We start from the raw sequence: 22387 nt of genomic DNA, 5'->3' as shown, positions 1-22387 counted from the left end.
ACCTATTGAAGATTCAGTCTTCCCAACCTTGATGCAGGTCTCAAATTTTGTCACTGGTGTCCTTCGACAGGTCTTTGGTCTTGGTCATAGTGGAGTTTGGAGTGTGACTGACTGAGATTGTGGACAGGTGTCTTTTATACCGATAATGAGTTAAAACAGGTGCCATTAATACCGGTAATGAGTGGAGCCTCGTTAGACCTCGTTAGAAGAAGTTAGACCTCTTTGACAGCCAGAAATCTTGCTTGTTTGTAGGTGACCAAATACTTATTTTCCACTCTAATTTGGAAATAAATTATTTAAAAGTTTTTTTTCCACATTCTGTCTCTCGTGGTTGAGGTTTACCCATGTTGACAATTACAGGCCTCTCTAATTTTTGACGTAGAACTTGAAAAATTGGTGGTTGACTCAATACTTATTTGCCCCACTGTATACTCTACTGTGTCAATTCTATTGTGCAATGTGTGGACGCCAAGCTTATGTGGACAATGTGAAGACCTGAAGCTCACATACATATTTTGTTGTTTGACAATACAAAATCAATTTTCATCTGGTTACTCAGTAAACTGTTGTGGTAATCATTAGATCAATTGATTCTAGAAATATTCCATGATTGCAGCTTAGTAGAAATCTCACAAATAACACACATATTACTTGTCTAGTAGTTTATTGAGTCACAAAAATGGACAATTACAACTTTAAAAAATAGATTTTCGTTTCATCTTTGTCCGGTGGTGAATGGAGTCTTGTCTTCCCTGATGTCTAATTGGTCACGCAGTATTTCCAGAAGCATGCTGTGAATGTCACACAGAATTAGACAATTATGATCTGACATTCGGTTTGTATTGTATACCTGAATTGATACTGCTTACATGTTCACTAGCTATTACTTGACTAACACACATGCATAGGCCACATCTACCACCTACCATCTAGCACCACTACTGAATTCGCTTATGTTATGTATGGGGTTATAATATATTGTTTAAGTGGCCCATCAGACATGAACCACTCGCACCCTCCTACCTCACTCTTAGCCAGGTGACTCAAAGGGCTTGTTGATACTCATCGCACCCGGGCCCTGTTCACATTAGTTTTGCCACTGTGTCTAACTGTGTTAAGAAATAGACCCTACTCACCTACGTCACAAAATGACGTGTCGCTGTATCCGGCCGACATATTGTCCGTATTTTTTAGACCTATTCTCATTGTTTTCAATTAGTCGTGCAAGTTATAGAGCAATTCATGGAGGCCCCGGTGTTATCTGACGCTGTAAACTCATTGGATGCGTTGCATAAAAGGCGTTATGTGGAAAAGCTTCAGTTTATCCATTCGCTAGATCCATATTTGATGCCTAAATCGATGTTTTTCTTGTCTTCGCCGTCTTTGCCTGACATCTGCTTCCCTGATATTTACAACTATCTTGTCCACACAAAATCAGCCTATTCTCACGAAAGTTTGGAAAAACTTTAAGAGGTTGGAGGCTTATAAATACTTCGTTGCTGGTTGGGTGAAACAGGTCCTCGTCCACGAAAATTCGGCAGGAATCTATCTTGTGCTCGGGAAGGTGAGTTACGAAATTTTCAATTCAAAATCTTTTGTTCTTGCTAACATCCACTGTCAAGTCTAATGTATTTCATGTCATTTGTCAATGGAGCTAGGGCTTTTAATGTTTATATGGTTTAGCGATAGCACTCTCACTACATATGTACATATATAAGATGTAATAAATATGAAGTGCGATAGCACTACTCCAGATTGTCCCTAGTTGAATTTATTTTTTGGCTTTTGACTTCAATAGAGAAATTGTAAATTAATTGTATGACAACTGTCTTATTATCCCCTTATAATTATATATTTTCAGGTAGTTCATTCACAACGTCTGAGTGTATGTTGTCGGCGATTAGCCTAGCAATGATCTTAATTGGGGTTGTCAGCCCAAAACCCTCTAAATGTATATTAAATGCATCTTACCAGATATAGAATGACAACTACATAATCTGTGGTAGTCGTTTGGCGCCCAGTTTTCTCGTTGAATTGCAGCAGTCCATCTCGCTCTCCTCTCCGGGTCTCTCGGAATACGGTAAAACTTCAAGTCTCTCCGTCTATCTTCTCTGTTTTTGCAACCGACCGCCACACACGACTTTACCATTTTGATTATTAATGTTAACGAGCAGAAAACCACGGCATAATGGGAGGAATTTACGAAGCGCTAATGCATTAACATGACGAGTAGACGGACAATATGGCGCAGGGGCGTGGCTGTGACGTCACGTGAGTAGGGTCTATAGCTGCCTTTTAATGCAGACTTTGCGCACCTCTTTTGTTGCTTTTGGGCAAGCCCTGCTGTGACCTGACGGAAGTTAGAGTGCGAAGCCTGTCGGCAGCGGCCATCTTCAGAACCACTGCCTTAAGATCGTCCATCTTAACACCAAAAGAAAAAAAACATGATGGAGTCATGCAGAGGAAAATATTTTATTTACTCACATTGGTTCAAACTTACCATGTTTGCATAGTTATCCTGTTGCGCTGAAACAAAAGAGACCACATTGTTACATTGACTCATTGGCTGATACGTGCAATTTCAGTGGTGCAGATGGATGTACGTTTGACCACACCTTTAGTCAAGATTTCTCTTTGCTCGTTGTGCTGTGGCAGTAGAGGATACAGATGATTCACCTCGCTCTGTTCCCCTTCTGTATTGTAAGAGGCATCTTCTGACACTAACTTCTGGAGGTAATCTGTGGAGTTGCCGACAGGGAAACGACAAGAGCAAAAAATATCGTTCGGTAGGTTTAGGAAGTCGGTAGTTTTGACCAATATGCTGTAATATACATTGTACTGAATAAATGCATTTTTAATAATTCATATTCATTTAGCACAAGCCTGTTATTTATCATGACCATACAATGTATATAGCAATCGGGGAAAAATACTTAGATACAAAGAATATCCTGTGAAAATATTAGAATAGAGAGATTAAAACAATGATGACATTTTGCAGTCTGCTCTTGTCATCAGCCTCGTGTTTTGTTTTGTTTTTGTTTCTGTCGCCTTTTTCTTGTTCTGAATCTTTCTCCTCCTCCAAATATGACTCAAAAAGATATGGCTATGTGCTACAGACTACCTCTGGATCTACAATATCACTTGAAAGATGCACACTTGAACCAGAATCGCTTAAAAACGCCTTCTCCTGCATTGGGCTCAATCCTAAATCTGCTGAAATCGCTCATTCTCTGACGTCATCACCAAGATGGAGGCGCCAGAGCGCTATAATGACAGGAAGAGCTAAATGGCAGATTTAAAGACGCATTTCTTGTCATCTGTGCTTTGCCAAATTGTGCTTTGCCAAATTGTTGTCTGCAGTTATTATAATTAATCAAATTACTGTATAGGATTAAATCAGCATGTTTGGCATTGAAGGCAATAGTATCTTTTCTCGTATATACTGTTTGAATTACTCTAACACACCCAATATAAAATAAAAAGCATGTATATCAAAGTTTAAGAAAATCAACCAGAATATATTTGATATAATGAACAGTTGGACTTGAAATGATTAGAATTTGCAGCACCAAGACAACGGGCAGATAAGGGCAGAACGGATACAGGACACCTTCTGACCACGGAAGCCCAATGCCCAAGTCATGCAGCTGATTGAGCAAGATTGATGCTGACCAGCAGGTGATAGGCAAGCCTACGGCTGCACCACCAAATCCCGCAATTAACTCTTCTGGACAGTCCAGAACAAATGGCGGGACATCTTCCGACATTTGCCTCAGCACCATGGGGAGCAGAGCGTTCAGTTGCTCGGCTCCACGGCTTTGGAATTCACTCCCAGCCGACCTCAGGAACGCTGACTCACTCCCCCTTTTTCAATCCAAACTCAAAACTCACCTGTTCAGAATTGCCTATCCATAATAATGACTAATTTCTGATCTGTTTTTTTTTTAACTGCCCTTACATCTCTTTTAGTACTTTTAATTTGCCTAAAACATTCTATACTTTATTTTTCTCACTTTTTAATTTGTTTAAATATTTTAAATGATTGTATGGCGACCTTGAGTGCCAGAAAGGCGCCTTTAAATAAAATGTATTAATATTATTAGGGCTGTCAAAATTATCGCATCAACGGGCGTTAATTAATTTTTTAAATTGATCCCGTCAAAATATTTGATGAAATTAACGCACATGCCCCGCTCAAACAGATTAAAATGACAGCAAAGTGTCATTTCCACTTGTTACTTGAGTTTTTTTGTGTTTTGTCGCCCTCTGCTGCGCTTGGGTGCGACTGATTTTATGGGTTTCAGCACCATAATTATTATCGACATCAACAATGGCGAGCTACTAGTTTATTTTTTGATTGAAAATTTTACAAATTTTATTAAAACGAAAACATTAAGAGAGGTTTTAATGTAAGATTTCTATAACTTGTACGAACATTTATCTTTTAAGAACTACAAGTCTTTCTATCCATGGATCGCTTTAACAGAATGTTAATAATGTTAATGCCATCTTGTTGATTTATTGTTATAATAAACAAATCCAGTTCTTACGTACTGTATGTTGAATGTATATATCGGTCTTTTGTCTTATCTTTCCATTCCAACAATAATTTACAGAAAAATATGGCATATTTTATAGATGGTTTGAATTGCGATTAATTACGATTAATTAATTTTTAAGCTGTGATTAACTCGATTAAAATTTTTAATCTTTTGACAGCCCTAATTCTTCTTCTTATTCTTCTTATTATTATTAATCTTGTTTTGCCACAAGGAACATCTGATACGGAGGAACCCGCGTCCGTGAACCGAACACTCAGCACTCACATTGCACTGAGAATGGCAAAATCCTTAACTCTCGTTGCCCTGACAACAGTAACACCTGAATTCTCCTGTCCAATCCACAACAGACAATAATCCTAAACAACACCCAAAACACACCCTTCTTCTGGACCACAGCCCGTCTCACCAGAGCCTTTAAAAGACTGAATGTTTATCTAATCGTTGTCATTTTTCTCTGAAATATTTTGTTGACCTGTCATATGGTGACCCTGGATCCAGTTTGCCTCCTCACCTGGGTCTCTCTGTGCTGTATGATTGCTACCGACTTGGAAAAAATTGTCAATTATGTTTCGAAGCCTTTTTCCAGCTTTGAAAACGGAGTCAGTACAAGGAGTTAAGACTAAGGTGAACGCTCAGAGTTTGGTCTTTTGGCCGGGTTGTAAGACTTCTGCAGGTCGTTGGAATTGCGCTACCGCGGTTCCGGCGGTTCGGCTGGCGTGATTCCGGCAATATGGCTAAAAGGTCAGATTCCTTCAGTATAAATATAGAACTCAATTTCCAATTTTTGACCATTATATTTTCTCCATCTGAATAAAAACTTTTCATTTGAATTTTTAGCATGACAAATGTAACAACACATTTAAACAGCGATGTATTCACTTGCACCATAAAGGTTCGAATTTGGAATCCAAAAAACATTGTTTCCTGTTTGGCAATTAAAGGAACAGACAGTGATAATTATTGACACAAGTCATTAACAAAACAAGATTAGCAGTCCGAAAGGAGAAGGACCGAAGGACAGGTGTGTTTAAATTCATACCTGGCTGTATCTCTAGGTTGGAGTCAGGATAGAGAGGTAGCGAATGCGTCCATCTTGCAGCAAGGAGGTAAAGCACAGCCAGAGACAACATGGTGAGTTTCTCTGCAGTGGACCCTTAGTCGCTACCAGCTTGGCAAAGAACTTCACCTATATACCCGCACGCCCTCTATCCATCACAAGTGATCAATACATTATCATCACAGCCAGCGTGGCTCCTTAATGGATCGGGCGTCATAGACACCATTTAGGGGAAGCCTGTCAAGTCAGCTGCGCCTATCTGTGCTTGTACAGAGAGGCCTAACAAATGTTTGCTCTTCCTCGCTAATAAGACGCGGCTGTCAAGCGAAGCCGCGATGTTTTATGTGCCACGACGCCTTGTCGAGTGTCGTCGAAGCATCATTGCTCACTCACGACGGCCCCTGTGGACGTCATTGATCTGACCTCATTTTGTCTTCACTGCTCCATCTGACAATTGTGTTGTTTAGTGAATGGGTAGATTCAACAGAAAAAAAGAAGAAGAATGAGGGATGTCCTGATCATATAATTTTTCATGTAACAGAGGTGGGTAACACCTTCCCTTTACTCCGTTACATTTACTTGAGGAACTTTTTGAGGAAAATGTACTTCAGTGGTGTAATGTAACGAAGTAAAAGTACTTTGTTACTCTACTTAAGGACATTTTTGTGTATCTGTACTTTACTTGAGTACAAATATGAAGTGGTACTTTTTAGTTTTACTCTACCACATTTTACAACACGTACAGTGGGGCAAATAAGTATTTAGTCAACCACAAATTGTGCAAGTTCTCCCACTTGAAAACTATTAGAGAGGCCTGTAATTGTCAACATGGTTAAACCTCAACCATGAGAGACAGAATGTGGAAAAAAAAACAGAAAATCACATTGTTTGATTTTTAAATAATTTATTTGCAAATCATGGTGGAAAATAGGTATTTGGTCAATACCAAAAGTTCATCTTAATTATTTTATTAGAGTGCCAGTCCATTTCCCCCCCCCTCCGCCCCCTTCGAAGACGACGGGTATTAGAATTTTTTTCCCGCCAGCAGCAGCCACTGTAAGAAATGTAAAAAGACGTCAATGTTGTGAAGGTGAGGAACACACCACTAATTTTGCTACTGAAAGTCCGACCTGCATCAGAGTTAGCGTGACATTATTCTGTGTGAATTTTTCGAACTTGAGGAGGAAGCTGCTTTGAGAGAAATATCCTCCTGTATGTTTTCTACTGTTAACGTTAAAAGAAGTGACCGAAAATCAATTGGAAAAAATGCAAAATTGCCCAGTAACCCAAAATAAACAGGATGTGACTCGTAAATTATTATTATATCAACATCTTATTCTCCGCGTTTTTTCGGCGCGCCACGCAGCTCGACCCCCATTCCCCCAATCTGTTTGGTCTTATTAAAAAGTGTACATGCAGGTTATGCTGTTATATCGTCCCTACCAATATTGAGACCAAACCAATGCCCTTGATCAGAGGCGTCGCGTCCCATTACGCAAACCAGGCAATTGCCTAGGGCCCCCAGCGAGCAGGGTCCCCCAGAGGGCTAACAGATTTAGCACACACAGCTTTACTGCACTGTCGCTGCGACAAGTGTAGGGAGTGTTTCAATACCATGGAATCATTTAGCCAATTATCTAACGATTCTGTTATCAATCCCAATCGGTACTAACCATGTCATGTACCTTATACATGTTTAAGAAAATCCAATCAGCTATTAATCCCACATGATAGTTTAAAGGGCCGTTTACATGGTGACTCTCCGAGAATACGAAAAATTTCAAATTTGCATTTGCATTTGCGTCTCCATTTGAACAATGTCGCAATTCCGCATGAAAACGATGTAGTATTCATGCCAGGCCCTCGGGGGCAGTGAAGATTTACAGGGCGACAGAGAATGATGCACTTTGACCCCACCAAGCTCCCTCAGCCCAGAAAAAAATATGCCCGCCCACTCGAAGCAATGGCATTTTTCTTTTGTTCAAAAAGGCACAAAAATTGAAACATTCAACATATTTAATTGATAAATATTATTAAAACAGTAAATTAAAGCCGACATTCCGCCTTATTTGCTGTTTTTAATGTTTAGTAGCACCGCTGCGCATGCCCAATGTGACGTGTACGAGTGCTGACGTTAACGGTGCGGTACCATATGCATGCGAGGCGAGTCCGCTACTCAGTCATTGCGTCTTTGTATTGCAGGGTCGCCATTTAAAGTGCCTGTGACACGAAAAAGCATGTTTATTTCATAATACACGCGGTATTTTATGCCCCTGAATGATATGGGCCGCTTGGATGTGTGTGGAAGCGATCGCTATTTTTATTTAGTTTTTTTAATCCCGCGCCATGAAAATGAGAGACTTCCGGCTTCGGTCTTGCATTGAGGAGGAGGGCGCTGTGACGTGTACAGTAGAAGACATCCTCTTCACGCTACAGTGTACTGTTGTGTATGAGGACGAAGGATTCATCTGATTTTGCGGATTAATACGTTTATTTTTTGCATCACGCCAGCCAAACGGCTGCAGAAAAATCATTCTGTATGAGGGAGAGGCGTATGCGCCTTTTTGGAGTTTCAAAAGGTTCCCATTCACCGTGGATATTTACTGTGGGACCATTGGACTTACGAGGAAGTGAGTAAACATCTTGTTTTGTATTATGTCAAATACGAATACAGCGATTACAAAGTAAACACTACAAACTTCCTTTAAATGAAGGACTACTTATGTTTGATCATTGACAGGCATGTAAAAAGCTCTCCTAATGCTCATTAGCAGCAGCACGTTAGCTGCACAACAACTCCAGCCACCCTCCTCCGGGGAACGAACTGTAAATTGCTCTCCGCCGGGCGGTTTGCTGATCCGCGAAGACAGTCGACAACCGGGGTCGTCATGTCAAATAATCCAGGATAGTTATGTGTGATTTTCCGCTTCGAAGACTTTGAAACATCACTCCGTTCGGGTTAGCATGTCGGCTAGCTGTCACGCCTTCTGGTTTGTTTACATTCTCCGAAGCCGGGGAAGGGAAATGACATATGTCCGATTTAGGTGTCATAAAATATCGTTCGGGAGGTGCGACAGTAAAGGTGAAGTCGACAGTTTTGACCATAATGGAGTAATTTTGCCATGTCGTCCTGAATAAATGCATTTTTATTATGTCATATTCCTTTCAGGACAAGACTTATTTGTCATGACCATGCCATTTATTTAGCAATTGGGGAAAATACTTGGATAAAAAGAATATCCTGTAAAAATATTGAAGTAAAGAGACAGAAACAAAGACATTTTGCTGCTCTCTTTCTCGCGTTTTCCTCGTTGTGAATAGTTCCCCCTCGACGGGCTGACTGGTCCTTCTCAAGCCATTTATATAGCTATTGGGGAAAAATTCTTGGATAAAAAGAATATCCTGTAAAAATATTGGTGTAGAGAGACTGAAACAATGACATTTTGCGGCTCTCTTCGTCGCGTTTTCCTCGTTCTGAATAATTCCCCCTCAGTGGGCTGAATAGTAAAACCGATGAGCCCAGTCTACCGCTGACGTCATCCACCTGTTGGGGACGCTAAAGCCCTGTAATGGTAGGCGTGGCTAACCGGCAGATTAAAAGACTAATTTCTCGTCATCTGTGCTTTGCTAAATTGTTGTATAGACCCTACCCACGTGACGTCACAACTCCTTCCTCCTGACTGGTGCCGCCCAATTGTCCGTCAACACATCGTGTTTCCCTGTTACGGCTACGTACATTCCTCCTATTTACGACGTGTTTTTCTGCTCGTTAACATTAATAATCAAAATGGTGAAGGCGTGTGTGGCGGTCGGTTGCAATAACAGAGAAGATAGACGGAGAAGACGGAGAGACTTGAAGTTCTACCGGATTCCGAGAGACACGGAAAGAAGAGAGCGAGATGGGCTGCTGCAATTCGACGAGAAAACTGGGCTCCAAACGATTACCACAGATTATGTAGTAGTCATTTTATATCTGGTAAGATGCATTTAATATATATTTAGAGGGTTTTGGGCTGACAACCACAATTAAGATCATTGCTAGGCTAATCGCCGACAACATACACGTATGTATGTAGTGAGAGTGCTATCGCTAAACCATATAAACATTAAAAGCCCTAACTCCATTGACAAACGACATGAAATACATTAGACTGGACAGTGGATGTTAGCAATAACAAAAGATTTTGAATTGAAAATTTCGTAACTCACCTTTCCAAGCACAAGATAGATTCCTGCCGAATTTTCGTGGACGAGGACCTGTTTCACCCAACCAGCAACGAAGTATTTATAAGCCTCCAAGCTCTTAAAGTTTTTCAAACTTTCGTGAGAATAGGCTGATTTTGTGTGGACAAGATAACTGTACAGTTCAGGGTAGCTAGCAGATGTCAGGCAAATACGGTGGAGACAGCGGGTCGAAAAACATCGATTTAGGCGTCAAATATGGATCTGGCGAATGGATAAACTGAAGCTTTTCCACATAACGCCTTTTAAGCAACGCATCAAGTGAGTTTACGGCATCCGAAAGCACCGGGTCTTCCATGAAATGCATTATAAATTGCTCGATCAATTGAGACCATTGATAATACAGACACAAAATGACGGACAAGTGGGCGGAACCATACAGCGAGCACGTGATTTTGTGACGTCGGTGGGTAGGGTCTATATAGTCGAATCGTCTCAAAATATGATTCTAATTCACATAATAATGCCATTTAAGACTTTTTTTCTCGAGTCATATGCTCTTTAAACTGCCTCTTAAAGTGATCCTCTGATTTAAATACATGTAGCCTCTAATAAACCACAATTGTTCTCTAGTACTAAAATATGTTGTTCGAAACACATAAAATGTTAAATCAATGGCGAATACTCTAGGAGAAAAACATAACATATATGCATCTAAAATATTCCTAAACAATTTTATTAGCAAATGTATTACTCACTTCGGTCGGTAGTCCACCAATCAGTGGTTTTTACGTTATAATTTGAGTTTGGTGGGTCATAGGGCCAATCTGACTACTGATTTCACACAAAGGTATATACCTCCGCATCCGATGGTGGTATTTCCAAGTCCAACTGTCCCCCTTACTTGCACACGCTCGAAGGGCCCCATGTTGCTTGTTGCCTGGAGCCCCCGGGGACCTTTGCTACGCCTCTGCCCTTGATTCTCATAAATATCTCCAACTATGAACTGAAGAAGGCGGCGGGCGGGGACTATATACCGGACACCACCAGGGAACGGCAGCAATGAGCCATACTGTCTTCAAGTCTGCCTGAAACACGACGAAGAAGAAGAAGCCAACTCTTAGTTCACAAGTGTGAATTGACTCTGCGTTCTTGGATTTGTTTGCTATTCTCGCCAAACCGGAATAGTGGGAGCGGAGGCGACATACTGTAAACAATAACCAACCGAAGCTGAAGCAGTGTCAGGAACTTGCGTTGCTGTCACCAGACGCATTAATTAGTCTTTAAATTGTCTCGTCAATCAGGAAGAGGTGGTCGGCTAACCTTAGCCTCCCTGCTACTGTCGTTTGTAAGTATTGGAAATGTATTCTATCAATAATGGCTCGATTGTACATCGTCGACTGTAAATATCCGCTTCAACTGAAAGCCAAGGTGTTTTGACAGATGCCTGCTTTAAGCAGCTTTATGTCTTATTTGTCCACCCACGCTAAGAGGACTTTGGGACAAATCTACTTTTACACTGGCGTAACTTTTAAGCAACCTGATTTGGATTTTATATATGTATATATGGCGGAAAACACAGAAAAGGCTGAAAAAATAGTTTCTGCTGCACCCGTCTTTAAAATAAACTGCTGTATTTTGGCTAAAAGAACTGTTGTTTAATAGAGCAATATGTCTATATAATGCCATAGCAGTTACATGGCTCATTAAGCCCCGGAGCTATTGTTAATTTATCCGTTTTACCCTGGAGACCCCAGTATACAGACACCGCGCAACCGCTTTTGTTTCAAGCCAGCCATAAAAAGAAGGTAAGTATATTTATTATTCGAAATGTCTATCATTTTAAGCTTAGAATCATTAATTGATGTCTAATAATTAGCTTTTTAAAAAACGACTTTGAAAAATTATTCACCCACATATTTTAAACTTTTAAACAAATTATGTCACAATGGGAAAAATGGTGTCTGTAAATAGGTGACGGATATCTACCTCAAAACTATCGCTTAATTGTATTTTTTTTTTTTTTTTTGTTACTTTCGCATTTTCCTCGATATTTTAAATGATAAATAATCAATCCAAAACAAAGAGAAATTGGGGGGGGGGGCGTTTAAAAGGATAAATATTTGAAAAAGTCTTGACAACTCCTTGATGTCTGTTATTTCTGCATTGCGACCCTTGTTATATTACCGTGTTTAACCAATAAAATCCCCCAAAAGTCCGGCTGTGACCATTCTCAGCTGTGTTTTGACACTCGGTGATACATACTACACGGAGTTTTTGGATCGAAACAAGGTTAGTACGCAATAATATCTCGTTAAAATCAAGGTGTGTTTAATTATGCTCTCTCATGCTCTCACCTCCAGTTAGGGGTTTAAATTTTTTTTTTTTTTTTTCAAATGCCCTCCTGTTCAAAAATGTTCTTCCCTTAAAAAATTGACATATTAAGCTTTTCAATGATGTGTCACACATGCATATAGAACAATTTTGAAATCTGGCTAAATTGGGGGTCTCAGAGCTGAACTTAAGCCACCTGAGTGTTTTCTGCCATTTATATTTTAGATATATATTTCTATTTATTCACACAAATACATATCTGTTCATTTCACATGGTTGTACATGGTATTTTTGAAGCTGTATGTTTTATTTACAGTGTAAGGTAGTGATGGCCAAATGAAGCCTTATGAAGCAATGAAGCTTTGCAGCCAATTGGTTTGCACATGTAGCAAAGCTTCATTGTGCTTCATTTACTCTATGGCGCCATCAAGTGGTCTACAAGCCCAAGAGGTCAACATTGTTAAGAATTCAATGGTTATTTGATTATGAGAAAGATATGAATGTGCTTATGTTAGTAATTTAGTATGTGAACAAAATAACAAAACAAAAATAACAAAACAAGTACTAAGGATAATTTGTTATTCATTTTTGTTGAGAAATAATAGCTTTCCCACAGTGGCTGGCTTTAAACGGTTTCTTTTTTTTGGACAATATTTCACCAGCTTTAGAAAATATTCTTCTTTCACAAGGCACAGATGAAGCTGGGGTGCTGATAAATGTGAGTGTCAGTTTTTATAAATTTGGGTAGGTATTCTTTTGTGCCTCCCAGTACACTAATGGATTGTTCATTCTGTTGATGTTTGGTTCAGATAGGTACACACACTCACATTTATATTAATGTAGTTCTTCACCCTTACCTTATTGAAAGCAATCAAATGAAAATGTTCCCATACAGGGGAGGATCGCTTTTTTTTTTTTTTGCGCAATTTCCATCGCAAGCAAAGGACAAGGCTCGAAAAAAGATTGCACTGGTTGCACTGTTGCGCACAGATCATGTAACAAGTACAGGAGCCCGAAATGCACAAAATGTGAGATAACAGGCGATCGCCATTGCGTTTTGCAACCAATTTATACCGTAGTCTGTAGGCTACTGTGTTTGCAATGCGCGCCGAACGTCGGATCACTTCCGAAGCATATATCAGCTTCAGCCGGCCGGCGAGGCTTCTCACGTCATCATTTCCGGGTTCTGCCGAAATGACGCGCGCCTCGCTACAAGCCTCGTGGAAACACCCCTCCCATTACTCGACACAAGCTTCGGAACCTCGGCCCATTTCGTCCCATCACTAGTGTAAGGACTTCTACTCTTCTTGTTTTGTCTAGCTATGGGTGCCACTAGACAGCTATATAACTGGTATGTGCACTGAGTTTGGGGCACTTCTTCTGGGGTCACCTCATGGCGTTTTGGGATATGTGTCCTGAGTGATCAGCTTTAAATTACTCTTTCCTTAATGAGTGTATGTATTTTAAAATACTCTTTCCTTAATGAATGTATATATTTTGGATGATTAATGCTTTCTTTTTGGTTCCTGAATTGTGTGTCATAATCTCCTGTTCGTTACGAGAATTAAGAGTTTGTAAAATGCAAATATGTGGGTCTTAGCCCCCAGGAGTTACACAGGATGTAAGTGACAAAGACAAATCTACTTTTACACTGGCGTAACGTTTAAGCAACCTGATTTGCATTTTAGACATATAAATGGCGGAAAACACAGACAAGACTGAAAAAGCTGCTCTTGCATTCCTCTTTTAAAGAAAATGTTGTATTTTAAGCAAAAACAACTGTTGTGTTTGATAGAACAATATGTCTATATGCTGCCATAGGAGATTCATGGTGCATGAAACCTCCAAACTATTTTTAATTTGCCCGTTTTACCCTGAAAACCCCCGTTTACAGACGTAGCGCAACCGCTTTTGTTTCAACCCAGCCATAAAACAAAGCTAATTACTTATATTTACTATTCAAAATGTCTGTCATTTTTAGCTTAGAATCATTATTTGATGTCAATTTAAAAACATTATTCACTGGCATATTTTAAACTTTTAAACAAATTATGTCACAATGAAAAAAATGGTGTCTGTAAAAAAGTCACAGATATTAACCCTTTAAGGTCTGGGCCTATTTTGTCTGATTTTGCATGCCTTTGAAGTTGCCTTTATATTTCAAAGAAAGAATTGTTTACGATGGCCTGGTTTGGTCCCTTTTTTTGTGACACCTTGAACTTCATGTCCAAATTGTTGTTTCCTTCACTGATCAATTATAAATCATCATTTTGGGCCCAAAAAGACCAAAAATTCCAAAATCGTTTTGTCAAAATTTTTAATATTGATGTCCAATTGACAACCAAACATGCGTAACGAACCGTTTTGAAACTTTGTAATATTTATTCAACATGTTAGGATGAACATTCAACCAAAAAAATTTAGAATAAACAGTCTTATATTTGACAATTCAACATAAACAACAGGTATAGCCATAGGCGTTTTTTTGCCTTTATACATGCTCTAGTCAAAACAGGTTATATACAGCAGACCTAACAGTGAAGAACAGTGAAAAAATATATACCATCTAACACAAAAAGTGTTTAGAGGCCATCTCTTTATGAGTTTAGGTATTGCGGCCCATCGCCTGATGAAAACTATGTACACACAATCAAGCTTCTTGAACACACATTTATATATACAAATTGAGAAGATTGATGTGGGAAAAAATATATATATAACATTGGGGGGAAAAAAGCATTTTCAAAAATATTTACAATAAACAAGTTAAATTTTTTTCAGTCATGCCACTCCGAAAAGCAGTTTCGTCCTGGAATTAGACACGGCTACATCACACAGCTCACACTTCCATGGGGTGTCGGTCCTCTTTCCACCCTTCCATTTTCATTTCACTTTACTTTCATTGTCACTATAAATGTACATGAAAATAAGTCAGTATTTATGAAAATAATAAAGTATAAAATAAAAATATATACAGCAATAAATAATAATGGAAATCTATATGTATGACAATAGAAAGAATACCATAGCTGAATATGTGCTACATCCCTAATCTTCATATAGAAAGAAGAACACCACAAATTATAAATTCCTGCCTGGGATACCCACAGTGCACGTACGACTTTGATCTGATATGCACATTTTATTATTATATACACAAACACACACTTATATTGCATCAAAACTAACTTTGTCTTGCAATATCAAAAGAAACTTTCAAAAGAAACGTTTTCAGCATGAAAAAAAAGAGTGAGTTGGTTTACCTCTGCTCGTCGATGGCGTCACCCACGTGTTCAAATCCGTCACTATCTTCACTCGAGGACTCTTCCGCAGAAGACGATGATGACGAATTTGGACCATCCTCTTCCTCAAGTTGATCAGAAGCACAATTGCTTGCGCTAAATTTAGTTTTCCGTTCATTGTCAAAGTCACACAAAGTCGCTGCTCGATCCAGCAGTATCCAACTGGCCGTCGCTCGCCACCTCGCTGCTTCAGAACACTCCTCCCTCTCGTTCGGTTGAACCTCGCACCGCAGTTATATTTATAAAAAAAAAAAAAAAACTCATTTTGTGCTTCCACTGTGACTTCGAAAGGGTTCGTTTGATTTGTGTTTTTTCATGGAGCTTCCGTTTTGAAAAAGGACTAGAAATGATGGAAATATAGACATAAACAAATGATCCATGCAGCGTTTTAATGTTTTTTTGAGAGGACAATAAAACTATAAAACTTAAATGACAATATCTCACGTTCTAGTTGGTCGATTGACTTCAAATAATAACGAGAGTAAACCGCAACTTCCGCACTTTAAAACGAGACCAACCAACGGCATGTGGGTGACGTAATTAAAACGTGAGGGCGCTTCAAAGACGACGTGCGCTGAGGACGCGCCGGCGCGTCCTTCGACTCTCAAGGGTTAACCTCATAACTATCGCTTAATTGTATTTTTTTTGTTTGTCGCATTTTTTCCGATATATTAGAGGATAAATAATTGATCCAAACAAAGAAAAATTGGAGAAAAAAAATGTTTAAAAAGGTAAATATTTGAAAAAGAAAATCTCGACCACTACTTGATGTCTGCGATTTCTGCATCGCGACCCTTGTTATATGACCATGTTTCACCCATAAAATCCCCCCAAAATCCAGCTGTGGCCATTCACAGCCGTGTCTTGACACTCAGTGTTACATGCTACATGGAGTTTTTGGATCGAAACAAGGTAAGTACAGGATAATATCTCGTCATGGATCTGTAATTCTGCTCTCGCGTGCTCTCACTTCCAGATAGGGTTTTGCTGTTTTAAAAATTTTTTTTTTTTTTTTAAATGCCCTCCTGTTCAAAAGTTTTCTTCCCCCAGAAAATTGAGATTTTAAGCTTTCCATTGATGTATCACAGGTGCATATCGGACAATTTTGAAAGTTGGCTAAATTGGGGGTTTTAGAGCGTAACTTGAAGTCACCTGAGTGTTTTCTGCCATATATATATCATAGAGACTAATGCCATGACTTTCACAACACAGTAATAGTTTGTTCCCAAATATTTGCAAGTTGCACAGATTACATTTTGGGCACATATGTGACAAAAATGTAATGTCAAACCCTGAAAAGCACTAATAATTACTTGAATTCAAGGAATATCTGGGTCACGCTAATTTGCCTTACACATGCACACAAACATAGAGCCAAACATAACATATTTACATACATACAAACATACAGTACAGACCAAAGTTTGGACACACCTCATACAATGCAACACAAATGAAGGTCCCACCCCATTGATAAAGCAATAAATTCCACTAATTAACCCCTAACAGGCATACATGTGAAGTCAAAAACCATTTCAGGTGACTGATTCTTGAAGCTCATCAAGACAATGGCAAGAGTGTGCAAAAAAGTCATCAGAGCAAAGGGTGGCTACTTTGAAGATACTAGAATGTTATACGTTTGTGGTTATTACAGCATTTTTTTGCTAAGTACATAATTACACATGTTCACTCATAGTTTTATTACCTTCAATGAGAATTTACAATGTAAACAGTCGTCTCTCCTCTGTCATCCTCTTTGCTCCTCTGCACTGACTCCAATAAAGGTGGTGAAGTGATGATTATTATTATTGTATTATTATGACTATCAACTAATGATAATCATACTTAAAGTGAGATATACAGCTGATGCTCCAGTACGAAGTCACCCCAAACATAATACTAACAAGAGTGCACACTTGACTCTAATAGGACCTTCACAATGCATTTCAGACTAATTAGCTAGCAGTAGCGAAGTAGCAGCGTTATTTTAAAGCTGGGATCGAACTATTTACGTACGATGCCACAGTATGTCAGCATTTTTGTGATTTTGGAGGCTTAAAAATATTTTACGGGGGCTGAAGAGCATTAAACGCATATACAAAATAAAATTCGGAGTATGTGTTCAAATGATGCAGAATTGCACTATCATTTAAAAAATAAAATAGCTGAGCTTAGCCTCAAATGGTTTTTAAAAATTAAGGATCTAAATTAGGGCTGCAGCTATCGATTATTTTAGTAGTCGATTAATTGATGAACAAGTTAGTTTGAATAATCGAGTAATCAGATAAGGAACATAAAAATTTCAAATACCTGAGCTGAGCCTCAAACAGTATTAAAAAATGAATAAATGAGGACCTATGTACAACAAAAGAACAATTGACTAACTCACATAGCAAAAGTACGCTAGCTTAAATGCTATAAAATGCTAAGTTTTTTTTTTTCTTTTTTACAATGCTCTTAACAAATGGTGTGGACACATATTCCCACAAAAAACGGCTAAATATACCTATATAAAAAAAACATTAGCTCAAACAAAAACTTGGCTTATGTTGGTCGTAACAGGGAGCAGCTTGATTCAGCCATGTGGAATGAGGCAGACCAGACACACACTAAACACTTTCAAAACAAACCGTTACAACGCCACTTTCATTAAACGAATACTCGAAGCAGGAAAATTTAATCCCAATCTTTTTTTTTCTAATCGAATACTCGAGTTAATCGGATACTCGAGTTAATCGATTAAGTGTTGCAGCACTAATCTAAATACAGCAAAAGAACAATTGGCCAACTTGCATAGCGCAAGTCCGCTAGCTTAAATGCTATCAAATTTGCAGTGTGCAATTTTTTTTTTTTTTGTAAACAATCTTAACAAATCGTTCAAACACTGCTGAATATACCTATAAAATAAATAACGAATGCATTAGGGCTGCAGCTATTGAATATTTGAGTAATCGAGCAATCGACTGAAAATCCTATCGATTAATCGAGTAATCGGATAAAACATATTTTTTAGGTAAAGAGCAATTATAAATATACATGAGGAAAAAAAGACATCTAATGTTGAACCATTTTCAGTCAATCAATGTCTTTATTTTCGATGTACATTGTTGAAAACAGCCAACAATTGCCTCTCAGATGTGACTAGAATAAAAGAAAAAGACCAATTCACTGCTTTCACTCCAAAAACTTTTAGATCTTATAAAATATATATATATTTCTTACCTAAAAATGCCATTACGCTTGATAACACACATCACTTAAAAGTGAAGTGTTTTTCCCACGTGTTTCAATTGCATTTCCATTTGTGTCAAGCGATTTTTAAGTTCTATTTAAGTTTTAAGTTAGTCTAAACTGTAAGCCCTGATAGGATTTTGAGTTTTTGCAGTGTTCAAAATAAATGTATAGTAACATATCAGGTTATAATATGGCGGGGATATTTGCATGCGTTCCTGAATGCACCGCATGACGTGCGGGGGTGAGGGAGGTGCGGGAGAGCGAGACACGTGCCTTCCTGTTGTTGTCGTCGTTCCACAAGTTCCCAAAAAGGAAATAATTGCGACCTAACGAAGCGGGTGACTCTTTGTCAACGTTACAGTATGATACCTGCTGTATTAGAGCACATTAGGGGCCAGTGCTGCTTGGTGTTTTATCCAGCAATGACTACTGAGCTAAAATTGACAGTTAGCTTTATCATATTTTAATTTTACACCCTCATCACTCTACAGCGCTATGTTTCACAGATTAAATAAAGCCTGTATGTAAGACACGTTAGCCACGCATCGACAGTGGTCTTAATAGAAACCTAGCCCTCTGCAGGGCTAACATTACGTACGTGAGCAAGTGACAGTAACGTTAATCTTATTAGCGCTGAGAAGTGTACTGCTTTAAGATGGCGGCTATTTACTAACACCGCTGACTTTGTCATTTCGCATCTAGTTCAACATACATGTGATGTCTATGAGACGCATCAGATGCTACCTGCTACCACCGCATCATGCGGGCAAGTGTTTAGCAACGACGGCGTAGTTTGTAGCGGCTGTCTGCTGCAGAAAGGTTTTTTTTATATTTTTTTGATTGCGTCTTCCTCTACGCACGTGACATGAGCGCGTTGTCCCGCATTAAAAGTAGTCCGGGCAAAACGAGCTGGCAAAATTAAACGATTCCTCGAGGTGAATAAAATTACTCGGATCAGTTTTTAAACTCGAGTTGCTCGTGTATTCGTTTCAGCTCTAGAATGCATAAAAAACATTAGCTCAAACAAAAACTTATCTAATGTTGGTCTAAACAGGGAGTAGCTGGATTCAGCGATGTTAGACAAGTTATGGCATCGTCACTGTTGCTACTAGAGGGCAGTGTACTCACCCAAATAAATAAAACTATATGAAAACACTTTTAAAACAAACCATCACAACGCCACTATAAATAAACGAATCCTCATAGCAGCAAAATTGGATTTGAAGCTTTTTTCTAATCGAATTATTCGAGTTAAACGATTAATCGTTGCAGCATTAAAAGTGTCCATGTAAACATACCTATTGTTTTTTTTTGTCCACTGCAGTCGTCTCTCTGGCGGGATGTTGCCTGAAGGAGGCTCTTTTGTCAAGGGGTTGGCCCTGGGAGCCGTCTCCTGCCTATTGCTCTCGTTCCTGGGTACTTTAAGCCCCAATGGCTCGTCCGACTTGGAAGATGTCTACGAAAACCACCACGAACACCACCACGTCCAGGCGCAGAGCAACGACAACCTGAAGCAACTGACAGAAGCCCAGGCACAAGAGTTGAAAGATCAAGTGCGTGTCTATTGCATCATTATGGTCCGGCCAAAGATTCTGACATACTGGGCTGCGGCCGTGGGAACCTGGAGCAAGCACTGCGACAAAGCGGTGTTCTACACGTCAGAATCTTCCAAAGCCCTGGAAGCGGTCGACCTGCAAGAAAAAAACGACTGGGTGAGGTTCGGCAAAGCGCTGAAGCACGCTTACGAAAACGCCGGGGACATCCGCTGGTTCTTTCTGGCGCAGCCTACAACCTTCGCCATCATCGAGAACTTGAAGTACCTGCTGCTAACCAAGGACCCCGGCGAGCCCTTTTACGTGGGCAACGCCATGAAGTCCGGCGAGCTGGACTACGTCGCGTACGATAGCGGCATCGTCCTCAGCTACGAAGCCCTCAAGAGGTTCGTGAACGTGCTGGGCGACGAGAACAAATGTCCGGTCCAGTCGAAGAGCTTGTGGCAGCTGAGCGAAGAAAAGCAGCTGGCCGTGTGCCTAAAGTACACGGGCGTGTTCGCGGAGAACGGCGAGGACGCGAGCGGCATGAACCTGTTCAACAGCAAGAGCGTGAACGAGCTGATCAAGGACAGCATGAATAACCATCCGAACAACGTGATTGAGAGCTGCTGTGCCGATTTGGCCGTCACGTTCAACCGCATGACCCCGAACCAGATGCAGACAATGATGTATGGAGTTTACCGGCTCCGTCCGTATGGGCACGATTTCAAGGACTTGCTGATGTTTGACCCGCCAGAAGGTTCGGACAATGACTAGAACCCTTTGACACTTCCTGACTCCTAACCTGACATTTTTAAGGGCGCAAAAATGTGAAGTCAATATTGTGGTGTCAATATTTAATTACTCAGTATATTACTGATAAACACTTGAATGGCTCTTTTGTGCATTATCACCAACAAATTTACTGGTCGCGCAAGTGCGAGTAGATGAAAAGTTCGATACAGGGACAGTCTGCAATTGTACTTGCTGCTTGGGCGAGGTTATGATTTTTCTAACTTGGGTGTCAAACATGCGGGCCAGGTGCGGCCCACCAGGGGGTCCGATTCAGCCAGCGGGGTTGTTCTTTTTGACAGGCACGTTGTAGCTCATTCATAATGTACAGTGTACAAAAGTGAGTACTATAGGTGCACGATAATTATCGGTCCGATAATAGGAATTATGACGTCATCCCAATAAATCCGATAACATAATATGTTATCGGCCCTATTAATAATATTTTTGGCACAGTGTCTGATTGGGATTTGTGCGTTTGTTTCCACTCCTGGTTTTCCAGTATGCAAAGTTTTGTTACTGTCTTTGTTTTGTTCATTATAATAATGTTCATGTCATCATGAAAATTCTGGTTCGGTCAAAGGCAAATCTAAGCTGAATCAACCACTAGTATTTTTGACCTACAGGTGTTCAAAAACTCAGGTAATTAAACATTGAAAAATTATATATACAGTGGGGAGAACAAGTATTTGATACACTGCCAATGGGTTTTCCCATTGGCAGTGTATCAAATACTTGTTCTCCCCACTGTATATTATCAGTTGTCGTATCGGTATCGGCCTTGAGGAGCAGGAAGTTATCGGAATCGGTTTCAAAAAAATGGATATCGTGCACCCCTAGTGAGTACACCCCTCGTATTTCTGCAGATATTTACGTATATCTTTTCATGGGACAACACTGACAAAATGACACTTTGACACATTGAAAAGCAGTGTTGTTAATTTTACTTTAAAAAAGTAATTAATTACAGTTACAAATTACTTCTCCCAAAAAGTAATTGCGTTAGTAACTCAGTTACCTGAATGTAAGAGTAATTAGTTACTTGGCAAAGTAACTAGTGATAATTTTCATGTTTTGTTTTGTTTTTTTCTCAAAAAAAAAAAAGGTCACACAATGTGAAGTTTAAAGGGTTTTTGGGACAATTGGCCCTAGCCCAATTCTTTACCCTCCACTTAACTAGACACAAGGGTATTGCGATAACTAGATAGTAACCATTGCTATGTGTGGAAGTCATTTAAAGTTGTGAATCAACCGTTAAAGTTGTTCAAATTGCTCCCGCTATTGCATTAGTTCCCTTCTGTCTACTTTCAACATGTGTAAGTTTTAAAACTGTTTCATCATTTAAAAATAGATTTAAGTCAAGATTTTGCCGATTTAGGACCATTTTAG

The 22387-nt window shown here is 39.5% G+C and overlaps 2 protein-coding genes across 2 annotated transcripts; one reads left to right on the top strand and one right to left on the bottom strand.

The window, feature by feature from the left end:
• Positions 1-661: 661 nt before the first annotated feature.
• On the bottom strand, positions 662-6118 carry urp1 (urotensin-related peptide 1). Its single transcript, XM_057849469.1, has 5 exons — positions 5605-6118; positions 2616-2738; positions 2501-2526; positions 2316-2421; positions 662-791 (listed from the first exon to the last, which is right to left on the bottom strand). The coding sequence occupies exons 1-5, from the start codon at positions 5693-5695 to the stop codon at positions 760-762; spliced, it is 378 nt and encodes a 125-aa protein (XP_057705452.1). The 5' UTR covers positions 5696-6118; the 3' UTR covers positions 662-759.
• Positions 6119-10873: 4755 nt separating this feature from the next.
• Positions 10874-21704, top strand: c1galt1c1 (C1GALT1-specific chaperone 1). Its single transcript, XM_057850429.1, has 2 exons — positions 10874-11152; positions 19999-21704. Exon 2 carries the CDS (start codon positions 20015-20017, stop codon positions 20981-20983), a length of 969 nt encoding a protein of 322 aa, XP_057706412.1. The 5' UTR covers positions 10874-11152; positions 19999-20014; the 3' UTR covers positions 20984-21704.
• Positions 21705-22387: the final 683 nt, after the last annotated feature.

This window comes from Corythoichthys intestinalis, chromosome 11 (genome assembly GCF_030265065.1).
Source record: "Corythoichthys intestinalis isolate RoL2023-P3 chromosome 11, ASM3026506v1, whole genome shotgun sequence".
NCBI classification, from domain to species: Eukaryota; Metazoa; Chordata; class Actinopteri; order Syngnathiformes; family Syngnathidae; genus Corythoichthys; species Corythoichthys intestinalis.
This window is presented reverse-complemented; position numbering and strand designations above follow the sequence as displayed.

Coding starts and splice junctions, on each gene's coding strand:
- urp1 (XM_057849469.1), bottom strand. CDS start 5,695: ATGTTGTCTCTGGCTGTGCTTTACCTCCTTGCTGCAAGATGGACGCAT. Junction 2,422..2,500: donor AGGATAACTATGCAAACATG/GTAAGTTTGAAC, acceptor TTTGGTGTTAAG/ATGGACGATCTTAAGGCAGT. Junction 792..2,315: donor GCCCAAAAGCAACAAAAGAG/GTGCGCAAAGTC, acceptor TGACATTCACAG/CATGCTTCTGGAAATACTGC.
- c1galt1c1 (XM_057850429.1), top strand. CDS start 20,015: ATGTTGCCTGAAGGAGGCTCTTTTGTCAAGGGGTTGGCCCTGGGAGCC.